General features: G+C 36.3%; 1 protein-coding gene across 1 annotated transcript in view; it reads right to left on the bottom strand.

The window, feature by feature from the left end:
* Positions 1-2,188: 2,188 nt before the first annotated feature.
* EMB (embigin) overlaps positions 2,189-13,091 on the bottom strand; it is a 44,639-nt gene continuing 33,736 nt past the window's right edge. Inside the window, exons 6-10 of the mRNA XM_011225491.3 lie at positions 11,200-11,327; positions 8,761-9,040; positions 7,954-7,987; positions 4,377-4,431; positions 2,189-3,803 (exon numbers count right to left, since the gene is read on the bottom strand). Of these exons, the coding sequence (XP_011223793.1) occupies positions 3,786-3,803; positions 4,377-4,431; positions 7,954-7,987; positions 8,761-9,040; positions 11,200-11,327 (515 nt within the window). The 3' untranslated portion in view covers positions 2,189-3,785. The remainder of the gene's footprint in view (positions 3,804-4,376; positions 4,432-7,953; positions 7,988-8,760; positions 9,041-11,199; positions 11,328-13,091) is intronic.

Below are 13,091 nucleotides of genomic sequence, written 5' to 3'. Positions count from 1 at the left end.
AAAGTTAATAGTCACACTAGCTATTGAGAAGTAAAATGGTGGTGGTGGGGGGACCGGAAGAAAGAAAGGCTCTCCAAATGAACAAAAGTATCATGATTCTCCACACCACTGCGGGGACACAGTACGCCATAGCACAGGTCATACGAGACGTAAGGATAAGATTGTGGATCTTATCTAACTGACCATCTAAAAGAATAAAATTATTTTAAAAAGATGCTTGATAGAGATTAATAGCCTCATTTTCTAAGATGCAGGTAAGTAGAGGCTTAAGCTGTTCAACATGGTTGTTAAACCTAGACTCCTGAAAAGGACTCCTTGGATTTCAATCCCAGCTCCAAATACCTCATCTCTCTAAGCTTCAGTTTTCTCTTCTCTAATACAGATGATAATAGTTGCTGTAACATAAGATGATGTGATGTGGGGATTCAATGAGGTAACATGTCAAAGCATTTAGTACAGTGCCTGTCACTGCTAAGCACTTGAAAAATGTCATTTATTATTTTTTAATAATATTATATATTCTCAATGAAGAACCCAATTCGGCATGTAATTGACCTTCTAGATTCAGTGCAAATACATTCCTAAATATCACAGAATTGAAGGTAGGCAGTTCCATTTTTCTTTTTCTCTGGATAGGATATATTCACAGTTAATGTGAATTAAAGTAGCTATCATGTAAATATGTATAATTTAAGATTCCAAAATAATTGAGTCATTCATCTATTTTTCATTTATCCAATAAATATTAATTCAGAGCATGCTACAAGTAGGTCACTGTGCCTTTAATTAATACCAGAACACATACCTGAACTTACTCCCACGTGAAGATGAATGATGGCAATAGGGAGTAAGTCCCTATTCACTGCATAGCCTTTTTCAATTAGAAAAATTCATTTTCTGTAGGGTAGTATAGTAGATATTCAGTAAACCAAAAATCCCCAAAAAAAAAAAAAGGATTAAGAGATGATGAGACAGAGATAAGAAAATCAAGACCGTTGCGGTTGCAGTTGTGAGTGGGGTGGGGAAGGCAATGGGTGCAATGAGCAATGAGAAGGTCAGAGAAACAAAGATTCATAACTAATGAGTCTTAGTTAATAGAGGAGAAGAAAACATGAGTTCTGGGTTTTGACCTGAGTAACCAGAGGCTGAGGAAAAAGAGAAAAAGAAAATGGGAGAAGAGGGGCGCCTGGGTGGCACAGCAGTTAAGTGTCTGCCTTCAGCTCAGGGCATGATTCCGGCGTTCTGGGATCGAGCCCCACATCAGGCTCTTCTGCTATGAGCCTGCTTCTTCCTCTCCCACTCCCCCTGCTTGTGTTCCCTCTCTAGCTGGCTGTCTCTATCTCTGTCAAATAAATAAAAAATCTTTAAAAAAAAAAAAAAAAGAAAAGAAAATGGGAGAAGATTTACATTAAAATATAAACTGAATATGAAAGTATCTGGGAATTTTAAAACATTAAATCTACTTATTCTGCAAAACCCTGTTAGTTGGAAAGATTAAAAGAATTTCCCAGGGTGTCTAATACATAAACATGGAGCAGTTTTCCTACTTCAGCTTTTCTGCTTACTTAGTATTTTCAGTCAATTTACAAGTGGTTATTATGAGTTAATCCATTTATCTTCCACATGAGGTTAGTTAATGGAAGCACTCCATTTTTAATCTAAGTTTGAAGTAATTTTCCAGAAGTTCCTCCAGAGAGAATCTAAAAAGCCAAAACTCAACTTTAATTTTCGGAGTACTTTTTCTGCTTAAGTTTACTGAAAAGAATTGCCTTTGCAAGGAAAAACAGCAAGCACTGACACTTAAAAATTCAATTTACTATACAAACATTTCAGATTATTTTACCATGGGGCAGCAATTTCTCTTGCTTGAAAAAATATCTTAGCCTAAACAGTGCGGCAAAATGGAAGGGTACATACAGCATATGAGCTACAAATTATTTTTCGTTTTATACATACCCAATTGTAAATACACCATTTTGAATTGGATTTAGTCAAATAACAGGTCTAATTTTTCACTGAATTCAAATTGTTTCTATTAATTAAATGAGCTGACTGGTTGTTTGCCATCATATATAGATACCATCCAAGAGAATGTTATCAAATAATGATTTAAACCAAAACAATGCATGGCTTGTGGCTCTGAGACTAAGAATAAAATGAAATCTGCCATTACTTAAGGGATATATTCTTTTTTTTTAAATGTTTTTTTATTATATTATGTTAGTCTCCATACAGTACATCTTAAGGATTATATTCTAGTTCAATAAAATGTGCAGGTATAGTTAACACGTTTTTCACAAAAGAGTGCTGCAACAAAATAATGGGCAGCTTCCAAGTCACCACTTCATGTGTATTATTCCTATTAGTAATATTTTTTTAACATTAGTTAAGATGTTGTATAAATTACAACTTTCATTACCACAATTTTATTATTTTCTCAGCCAGTACATAGTGTACATTTCTATAGGGTATTTTTTCCCCAAATCATTGAACTCCTCTTCTCCAAATGTTGAACTCCTAGTCACCAAAAATTGTGGGCTCCTTGCCACCATCCCAAACTCTTCCACTTTAGCTTCTGATTATTCTGAACTCTGCTATACTGGACCCACCAGCACTAAGGACACCCAGCAGGCTTCACATCATTGTCTTCAACCCAATCGAGTATACTGTAGTATGATTTTAATAGTCTACTCAGAGCCACTGACAATGTTTCGTGCCTATTAGCATTTCATTTGCGTTGGTTACAGTGATTTTACAAAATGTTTCAGTTATATATGCAATAGAAATTATCCTAGTTTTGAAGAAAATTCTAAGGCATTTGCAACACAGAAGTACTTCAGTACTTCTGGATTTCAAACAAAGGAATCATGACTATAAAGCACTAATAATGCATTTTTAGATATTTAGCCACCCATGGGTATCAGGACACCAGATATCAAATCAAAGATACCAGGAAACCATGAACCACAGAAGCATCCCTGTAGCAGGGCTATATTATGACTACATGGACCTGTACCCACAGCATCAACACCAGGTGCAACTTACGAAATCCGAAACCCACGGCATTTAAAAAATGCTCTACATAAAGACTAAAAGTCATTTTTGCCTGGTGTGTGAAAGCAGTGGAGATGAGGAGAACAAAGGGTGGGAAACACGCTTTTGTGGTGATGGGAGATTTGGGGCAAGTATGTGGTTATAGTTCCTTTCCTTAAACCAGTATTTGTGGAGGAAAAGTATGTCCTTCTTGTGGAGATTATAAATCATCAGCAAAGGCAGAAAGTATTCATTTCCTAGTGAAGATGTTTTTATCCAATATGACAGAGGGAGAACATTACATGAAAATTATTACAAATATTTCTAAACATAGTAAGCATGATTGGAGGAAAAAAAAACTTTTTAAGGCAAATGGCAAAAGTTTTCTCTTTAATGAATTCTTTGGTTATAAACAGGTCTTGAACGACATTAGTTCTATGTAGTATTACCTGGTTTTGCTGGTATCTCTTCTGTGCGTCCCCTGATGACCAAGATGAAATTAACTATCCTGGGTTATAGCTCATAGAACATATTTAATATAATTTACCTTGTTTAATGTAAAATATTACAGAAGGAAAATATATCTTTAGATCTGAGATAGCATATATTATTACAAAGCTACTGCTGAGCATATTGCATAAACTTGTCATCCTTTTAAAAATAAAAACTCAGATGTTCTTAACAGGAAACATAAACAAAGCTGAAGTACAAACTGTACATCTTCCCATGACTCTTGACATGATGTTTCTCATTCACTGGCTCATAGATTCCTGAGTTAAATAAAGCATAATGAAACATAATTAGTATGTCCTGATTATTCTATAACTTTTTATCACTTTAGCAGAGCTAAAGGAAGGAGTGATCTAAATCACTGCCAAAACTAACAGTATCTATTTTCTAAATGCTTTGGAAAAAAATGTTGATCAACTATGAAAATTTTGATTCTAATCAGTAAAGAAAATAAGCTACTATGGATTTGTTCATCATGCCAAATATATGGGAGTATAGGAGAATAAAAAAAGGAGAATCCAGAAAACCTAAGAGAGGGAAAAAAAAAACTACATGAAAAGTAGGAAAAGGAACTAGCCCATGGTGACAAATATATACACATATATATTGGTAGTGCAAAAGATTTTTAGATTGGTTGCTACAAGTTCTCTGATAGAAAAAAAGATGTCATTTATTTTTGCGTAACTATATATTTTCTCCTATAATATTCTCAACAACTATATTCAAACACATGTGAACGATTAGGTCTCATATGAAACTAAAAAATGTAGCTGGAATAATAGTCTATAGCGGATTTTACCTTTTATTTGGAATATCATTTGGAAGTAACTTACATTTTTTCTGTTCCTGGGGGCATTATTTTCTATGCCGTTGCTATCGTCTGATTTCCTGTACAGAAAACGAAAAGAAAATCACTAGATATTTATATTATATCAAGTCAGTACATTTTCTCTATTGTGGACATCAGGTTAAAATGTAAAAGGTCAATAGAGACAATTCATTTTTCCTAAAAATGTTTTACTCATGATGTTGATTTTGTTTTTCTAGCATTGCTCAGAGAACTGTTGCCACAGAGGACAGTGACCAGTCCTGTTTATTTTACACAGAGGGAGAAGTGCTTCTCCCCCAGCATGAGTGAGGACTTGGGTATATGGCCATAACTTGTGAGCAGTTTTGAGGCCTGCAAGATAATAGCCAATCAGAAATTCAGCCAACATGTGAGATACTGGTGCTGTTATCTGACATGTTTATTACAATGAATTAGAGGTTAAACATGGTTGTCTACCCAATGTGTCTCAGGGCAAGGCTACAAATGCGGCCTTCAGATTCTTAAGACAAGAATGACTAAACTAGGGGCGCCTGGGTGGCACAGCGGTTAAGCCTCTGCCTTTGGCTCAGGGCGTGATCCCGGCGTTACGGGATCGAGCCCCACATCAGGCTCCTCCGCTATGAGCCTGCTTCTTCCTATCCCACTCCCCCTGCTTGTGTTCCCTCTCTCGCTGGCTGTCTCTATCTCTGTCCAATAAATAAATAAAAAAAATCTTAAAAAAAAAAAAAAAAAAAAAGAATGACTAAACTAGGTAATAAGAGTGCATAATGAATACCCTTCCAGGTGTTATGGGGAGGCCTGAACTCATTAAGCTATCACCACCAGATAATGAATTCAACCACCTAATCCAAATTGGCAGGAGGGGGCTGGCAGATGAGATTATATGGATTAAATATATGAGTGGTCAGATAAACAAATGAGCTCCTCATTGAAATAGTTGAAGTGACAGGCTTGTTTTGATGTTACACATTTAGTACTGTTTTTAAGATTTATTTTCATCAAGAAACTCTATGACTCTTCCTGGCATCTAAACATATAAGCGTTATATATAAAACGTAAGGATTATATTATATATACATATTATATAATATTATATATATATACAATATATATATAAAACGTAAGGATTATATTTTTTATATATATATATATATATATATATACACACACACACACACACACACACACACACACACACTGTCAAGAAAAATTTATCTCCTAACTAAATATTCTAGAGCTCCATGTTGGGTGTACAGATTACTTTAAAAAAAAAAAAAAGTGCATTGCTAACTAAAAATTCTAAAAGAACATTGGTAAAAGGTTGCTGCAAATGAGTTCAAGTGCCCTTGATACTTGTATTAAATCTAAAAATACTGAAATAAGAAATAAACTAAAAAAATAAACACTACCAGCACTCTCTGTGGAACAGTACAGGGTAGAGAATATTATGTACACTATCCCAATTATCAATAAAAGAAAAGAAAGCAAATCATTTATACTATAGACTGAATCAGTCTGACGTTGCTCCTAAAATATTCTAGAAAAAAATATTTTAAAAATATTTTTAAATTAGGGTAAGCTACATAAATGAAAATTAAGTATTGGTACATCTACTCCACACTGTTCTGGTGCCGCCGTTTCAGAGTGTGTCTTTAACAAACCAGAATCCACTGAGACAGGAGCAGCCTCCAGATGTGACTGCAAGGGAATGAAGGGCCAGAAACACTGGGGAAGCTGAGCTGGGACAACAGCATTTGGGTAAGGCTACAACTGTCGCGTTTTTTATCTGACTCCATGTATAAGAATGGGAATCAGTACCTGGGAACCAGAAAGATAAACATTCAAAGCACTATAAACAAGATGTCCAAGTTCACCAGAAAGAGGTGCAGTTTCCTTCCAACTGTAAGAGTTTTTGCCAAGACAACACTGTTTGGTTTTGTTTTTCCTATCGGAGTAATTATTTCATGCCCTTACTTCAGAAGCTCCTATCGTGTTGATTTATTTTACCTGCCATATATGAACTGAGTAAAAACAACTATTTGAATAACGTCTACAAATATCTGAATGACAGCTGTCCACCCCACTCCTGCTCTTTCACAATGGCGAGAGACCACACCTCAGAACTGGTGGTGGCTGATGAAGATAAAGTTAAGTGCCATTCTGCGTTGGCTGTATTTGCTCAACCCTTCCATTTCCTACATTTCTTTCAGCTGCTTTGATCTGATCTCGTTTTCCTGGTCCAGCCCTTGGCTGTGTGACTCAGACTTTCATCCCAGTCTTGGGCACCTCCATCACTGGACTTCAAGCTCAGTCCTCTGGCTTAGAGAAACTAGTAACTCCCGTCTTTACCAAACTAAATTATATCCCTGATAATTTTCTTCTCAGCGCTCCTCATGTTCCACTCTGAACAAAGGGGCTGTAAAAGAACCTAGGGCACAATATGTGTTCTTTCAAAAATAGTGACTAATAAAATTCTAGGCCAGCGATTTTCCATATGAGAGAGAATCACTGATAGACATTATAAAGAAATACAGATGCCCAGATACCAATCCCAGAGGTTCTGATCCAGGAGATCTAGTAAAGTCTGAGCAACTGTATTTTTAAGGAACATTCTAAGTGACCAAAAATATAGCCAGGGTTAAGAAATACTGCTTTACTTTACACAAATAATACTTCCTTATGGTTACTGAATACCTCTGCACATCAAAGCCTATGCTAAGCATTTTTACAAACGGAATATCATTTAATCCAAAAGCTTTATAAGGCAAATACTATCATTAAAGCCATTTTATTGCTGACAAAATTGAAGCACAGAGTGGTAAAAAATGAATGGTGGGGGGGGGTCCAAACGTAGACAGGCGAACTCCACATGCCTCTCCACAACATGCATGTGTACAGAAAATAACACACACATAATATACTCTTGTGTTTTTGTCCTAACTGGAAACTATTTTTTAATGTACAATTAGCCAACATACAGTACATCATTAGTTTCAGATGTAGACTTCAGTAACTCATCAGTTGCATATGACACCAAGTGCTCATCACATCATGTGCCCTCCTTAATCCCCATCCCCCCGCCCACCTCCCCTCCAGCAGCCCTCAGTTTGCTTCCTGTAGTTGGTCTCTCATGGTTTGTCTCCCTCTTTGATTTCTTCCCATTCAGTTTTCCCTCCCTTCCCTTATGATCCTCTGCACTATTCCTTATATTCCACATCTGAGTGAAACCATATGATAATTACGTTTCTCTGATTGACTTATTTCATTCAGCATACTCTGCCCTCCAGTTCCACCCATGGCGATGTAAATGGTAAGATGTCATCCTTTCTGATGGCTGAGTAATAGTCCATTGAATATATATACCACACCTGCTTTATCTATTCCTCTAAAAAATGGACATCTTGGCTCCTTCCATAGTTTGGCTATTACTGCAACAAATATTGGGGTGCATGTACCCCTTTGGATCACTACCTCTGTATCTTTGGGGTAAATACCTAGTCTAACTGCAAACTTTTTGTTCAATTTCATATTTATCTGTATTTTACTCAAGTGAAAATTAATCTGTAAAAAATAATACTTACAACTGTACAGCTTGTTCAAATTCTTTCCCATCATCTGTGTAACAAAAGAGGGATTTATTAAGATTGGTTTATTATTCTTACGGAGCATGTATGTTGAATTCAACTTTCCCCATGTTAAGAACGCATGCTGTGGTTTTCCCTCTTTGGAACGAGAGAGAGACGTACTACGTGAGATGCTTGCACATCCATCACATTCTCCTCTTTCCCTGTTCTCCAGACCTTACCTGCAATTTGGATCAAGTATAGTCTAGTGCCTGGGATTTTCAAAATCAGACTGATTGGTTTGTAATTCTTTAAGTTACTAAAAATTTAGTAAAAATCAGAGAAGAATACAGAATGTAAGATAAATTTTCTTAGGGGACCACTGGTTTCTCAACCTGCAATCGATCAACCACATGCTACAAAAATAGAGACCTGACCAAACAATGTCTCTTTTACAAGAACTCCAGAGTGTTTGACAAAATATGTTTAAGTGAGTTATCTAAGTGAAAGACTGTCTTTGAGATCTTTTATGTTAAGCTATCGTGGAATCTTCTAATAGTCTAGTACCAAAGCACATATCACCTATTATTTGGTGTTTAGGTACCAGTAACACCGAAGCAAAAGGAGAAAGAGTATATTTTCATACTAAAAATTTTTAGGAAGCTGAAACAGAAAGACCATCAATAAGTTCACAGCACTGTCACTATTAATATTAAATAAATACCCCTCCAAATAACAAAAGTTAGATATTTCCCCCAAACTCTAAAGCCACTATAATACATTAAGTCATAACATAAGAACACTATCTAAAAAAAGAAACCTTACCTGTGTGCATCTTTTTCTTCTGGGTGTACATTTCACAAAACAGAATAACAGACACTAAAAGAACAACTTCAGCAACTATTCCAAGAAATGGCTTGAGGGGCACCAAATAACTCAGCACAACAAGTTCCACGCGTTCTTGGCTCTCGCCCAACTCGAACACTGCATGGCACCAGTAAGATCCCTTATCGGCTTCTGAAAGTTGCATTATCCTGAGCCTTGTTTCATTGGCGTTTGTTCCATTGATCGCATACTTATCATTCATGCGAACATCAACAGGAACCTAATATAAGGAAACATTAAAACCCATTCCTATCATATTGCTTAAAAGACACATGTCCTAAATGATCGAGTTTTGAGCAAAAGCTACAAGGCATATTAAAGTTTATGAGAAGTTTACATAACAGAGTCTAAGAGCTTCATCTCCCAAAGGTAGCAAAGGGAAGGGATATTTTAAGTGCTAAGCACTCAGTGTTTGATACTATAGTGTAGGTCATCATGGGTAAATATCAGAATTAAAGATACAGAAAAATTCCAGCCATCTGGGTTTCTCGAGCTAATCCCCGACTAGCTGTTCAAAGTACTTCCTCCTTCACAAGATCAGGCACACAACAAATCAACTCCTGAATTACTGAATTAATGAAGCTCTTAGATGTGATCATTCCTACAAAGGAAGATCACTGGCTGCTGACACTGTGAGTTCCTCAGACTGGAAATGAGGATGAAATCTCCAGGCCCTTGAAAATGATGTAGAGGGAATGGTAGAAATCCCCTGTGAACCCGGTATACGTGGCTGTCTGCACACCTGTCTTCTCATATCTGAATTTCTTTCTTTCTCAGGCAAGCTGGCTTCTGAGATTCACTGGATGTTCCCCAGCCTCTCAACAGCCACACTAAGCTATTTTGGAGCTGATTTATTTAATCCGTTTAAATTAAAACATATTCTCAGGCCATTTGATGCCCTCACTGTGCTATCACTCAACTATACTGCTCAATAACACTAATCCGCATACAAATATTCTTGGAGGTTATCTGATGAAGAACTGTCTGTGAGTTTGTTATTTGCACCTCCCCCCCCCTTAAAGCAACCTGGCTCCCTGTGCACGAGTACTGTCTGTGATGCTTGTTCAAACGTACCCTAACTCGAAGCTGATAAATCAAAGTAATGCATGTTTAATGGGCACTCCAGGTGATTCCGATGCAGATGGTCAGTCTACATTTTGAAAAAATACTTGACTTAAAGTTGAGACCTGTACCCACTTCCCTACACTTCCTTCACATTGTAACATGACCCATGCTTAGGGCCAAATTGAGAGAAAATTACTATAGCAAATGGAGAGAAGCACAGACTACATTCTAAGAGTTTAATACAATTAGATTTAGGTTATTTTTTGCCTAGTATCACATATAAATAAGTTAGGCTATTTCAAGTACTACAACTGATATTTATCTTTATAAATTTATATACATGTTTTTTAAATATATATCTACACAAAATGATTGCCTTTCCTAATCATCAATAAGAAGATAAGCAGAAATATTAATGGTTTAAGTCTACTCCTCAGTGATTTGGAGCTTTCTTTGAAAAGTCAAACCATCAGTTCCCTTCAACAGTCTATGGTGGTATCAGTTTTGTCTAAGAAGGAACGTAGTATTCCATTGTAAGATCTACACTGTCTCATACTGTCCGTCCCTCCTAGAATTACAGCTTGCCTCTGCAGGATTTTAATTTCAATGCTAATTAGTACCAGAGCAATAGACAGGTGTCCCCTGAAGGACAATGTCCTAAATTTCCCTGCTATTAGAGGCTATTTGGGAGGAAGAAAGAGAGTGAGAAGTGATTTTCTGAATACTCATGTTTTTCTTATTATCAGCTCTTTGAACAGCCATTAATTCTTTAATAGGAATGTAGTCTTTGGCTTCCCTTAGGATTCTGGAAGGCCAAAAGAGGCCAATGACACTTACTGAAAAAACCCAAGACCTAAGTTGAAGTTACCAAATTTTCATTCTTTTCTCAAACAGCACCACTGTATTGCATTCTTTCACAAATGTTTCCAGAGACAGAAGCTGGAAAAGAAAACTACCTTTTTTTCTAGATACTTTCATGGAATGATAAGAAAAAAGAATCTTTTTGTTAGGGCTATTTCTAAACTCATCAACTAAAAATTAATTATAACTTCCTTTCAAAAAACTTAAATAAGTTGCTAAATCTAAAAAACAAAGTACCAGTTAAAACATTAACAGTGTCTTCAGATGTATAATGTAATACGCTACAAACATGAAATGACAACGCCACAGTTCTTTCTTTATGAAGACATATTACATAGTAAGATGACAGAAGTACACATAGCCCTAGGAATTCTGAGTCTGTTAATAATCTTATTATTTATGAAATAAAAGTTTTCATTTTGTTTTCTTTGAATCACAGAAATATGATCTTACCTGTACACTTTCATTACTACTGTACCAGGTCCAATTTAAAGGAGAACAGTGTTGACATTTACATATCAAGACAGTTGAATCCCCCACGTATGTGATCAATGGCTTGTTTTTTCCTTGAACTTCAGGGACTAACAAAAATTCAGAGAAATATATGTTACTGAAAGAGTTTGAATAGGGAAATGTATTCAAGTTGAAGACAAATTCTCCTTTCATTTTCTCATCAATATGATTTTCTTTACATAATTCTAGTTTCACATAACATGGAACTATTTTTTAAACCGGAATGCAGTTGACACATGGTGTTACATTAGTTTCCAGTGTACAACACAGTGATCAGACAAGTCTACATGTTATGCTATGCTCACCACGTGTGTACCTACCATCTATCACCATGAAACCCTATTATAATATCATAGACTACATCCCTTATGCTGTACCTTTCATCCCCCTGACTTATCCACTCCATAACTGGAATCTTATACCTCCCACTCCCCTTTACCCATTTTGTCCATTTCCCCCACCACACCCCACCGCTCTGGCAAACCACCAGTTTGTTGTCTCCATTTATGACTCTTTTTTTGCTTTTTTTGTTTGTTTACTTGTTTTGGACGATAAATTTCCTAAGAAAGTCTGAGGGAGGTGCCATTAGTAACAGAAAAAAAATGGCCACTGAATTTAGAAAAATTAAGTTTTAAGAATATGAATAACTTAGTAAAAAAATTAAAACATAAGAACATAAGCAAAGCAATAAAAGGACAGCCAACAGCTCCACGGTGGAATCGGTTTCTTCTCATTGACCTCAAAGGATATATTATTGAATGTGCACTTATACTGGAAGTGTAGACTGACCAACAAAGATTACTTTTACTTTTTTTCTTTTACTCATTTTAGCAGTTTTTTAGTTTTATGTTTTTCCTGTTTTTGTTTGGCAACAGAAAGTATAAAATTATGTCCAAATTTTTAAGGCTATATTGACAAATTTTATAAATATTGCTTGATATTCACTTGTTATCCTACATTTATATTTTGTTTTGGGGAGGGCAAGGGTAGAAACAGAAAGACCAGGTTTAAGTACTACAGTTAGGTTTCTAGATTAAATACATTTTTAGTGCTCTTGGCTTTGTACTACCCAAAGATTATTGGGCATTTGCTGGATGTATGAATCAGAAAGATGAGTAAGGGGGAAATAATTGGTAAGGACTAGAAAAGAGATTCTGACTTTTACCAGAGAAGTGGTAAAAATAGGGTTGGAGAATAGGATTTCTTTATGGGTTCTGTCCTCAGGTGATTAAGGTTACAATGATGGGTGTGGGAAGTCTTCTTTCTTCCTTATTGTTTAAAATGTGCCTAAAGGGGGTGTCTTAGTCTGTTAAGCATCTGCCTTCAGCTCAGGTCAGGGTCTGCCTTCAGCTCAGGTCAGGGTCTCAGGGGCCCCTGCTCAGTAGGGAGTCTCCTTCTCCCTCTCCCTCCGCCCCTCCTCACCCCCCACCTGTGTTCTCTCTCTCTCTAATAAATAAAATATTTTAAAAATAAATAAAATGTGCCTAAATACAATCGCACATATCACCCTCTCCTTCATCAAGGCTGCTGCTGTTGAATGAGGCAGTGCTAATAAAAAAAAAAAGATGCAATTAAGAGGAAGGTATGTCACCCATGACAGCATAAATGCTTTCAGTAATTCATACGAAAGATAATAGAGCAATCTGTAAATCAATTGTTCTCACACTTTTCATAACCAAGGAAATGTGTTTTGATGAAGCAGAATGGGCTACAATTTCACATTAACCAAAGCTGTGAACTGCTGATCAGAATTTATAATCACCCACTAATACTTTATGAAAACCTAGTTAGGTACCACTAGGGCCCTCCTGAGAGAAGGGAGAGGGAGCACA

Source organism: Ailuropoda melanoleuca, chromosome 3, assembly GCF_002007445.2.
Source record: "Ailuropoda melanoleuca isolate Jingjing chromosome 3, ASM200744v2, whole genome shotgun sequence".
Classification (NCBI taxonomy): domain Eukaryota; kingdom Metazoa; phylum Chordata; class Mammalia; order Carnivora; family Ursidae; genus Ailuropoda; species Ailuropoda melanoleuca.
The sequence above is the reverse complement of the archived record's forward strand: the minus strand, read 5'-3'. Positions and strand labels throughout refer to the sequence as shown.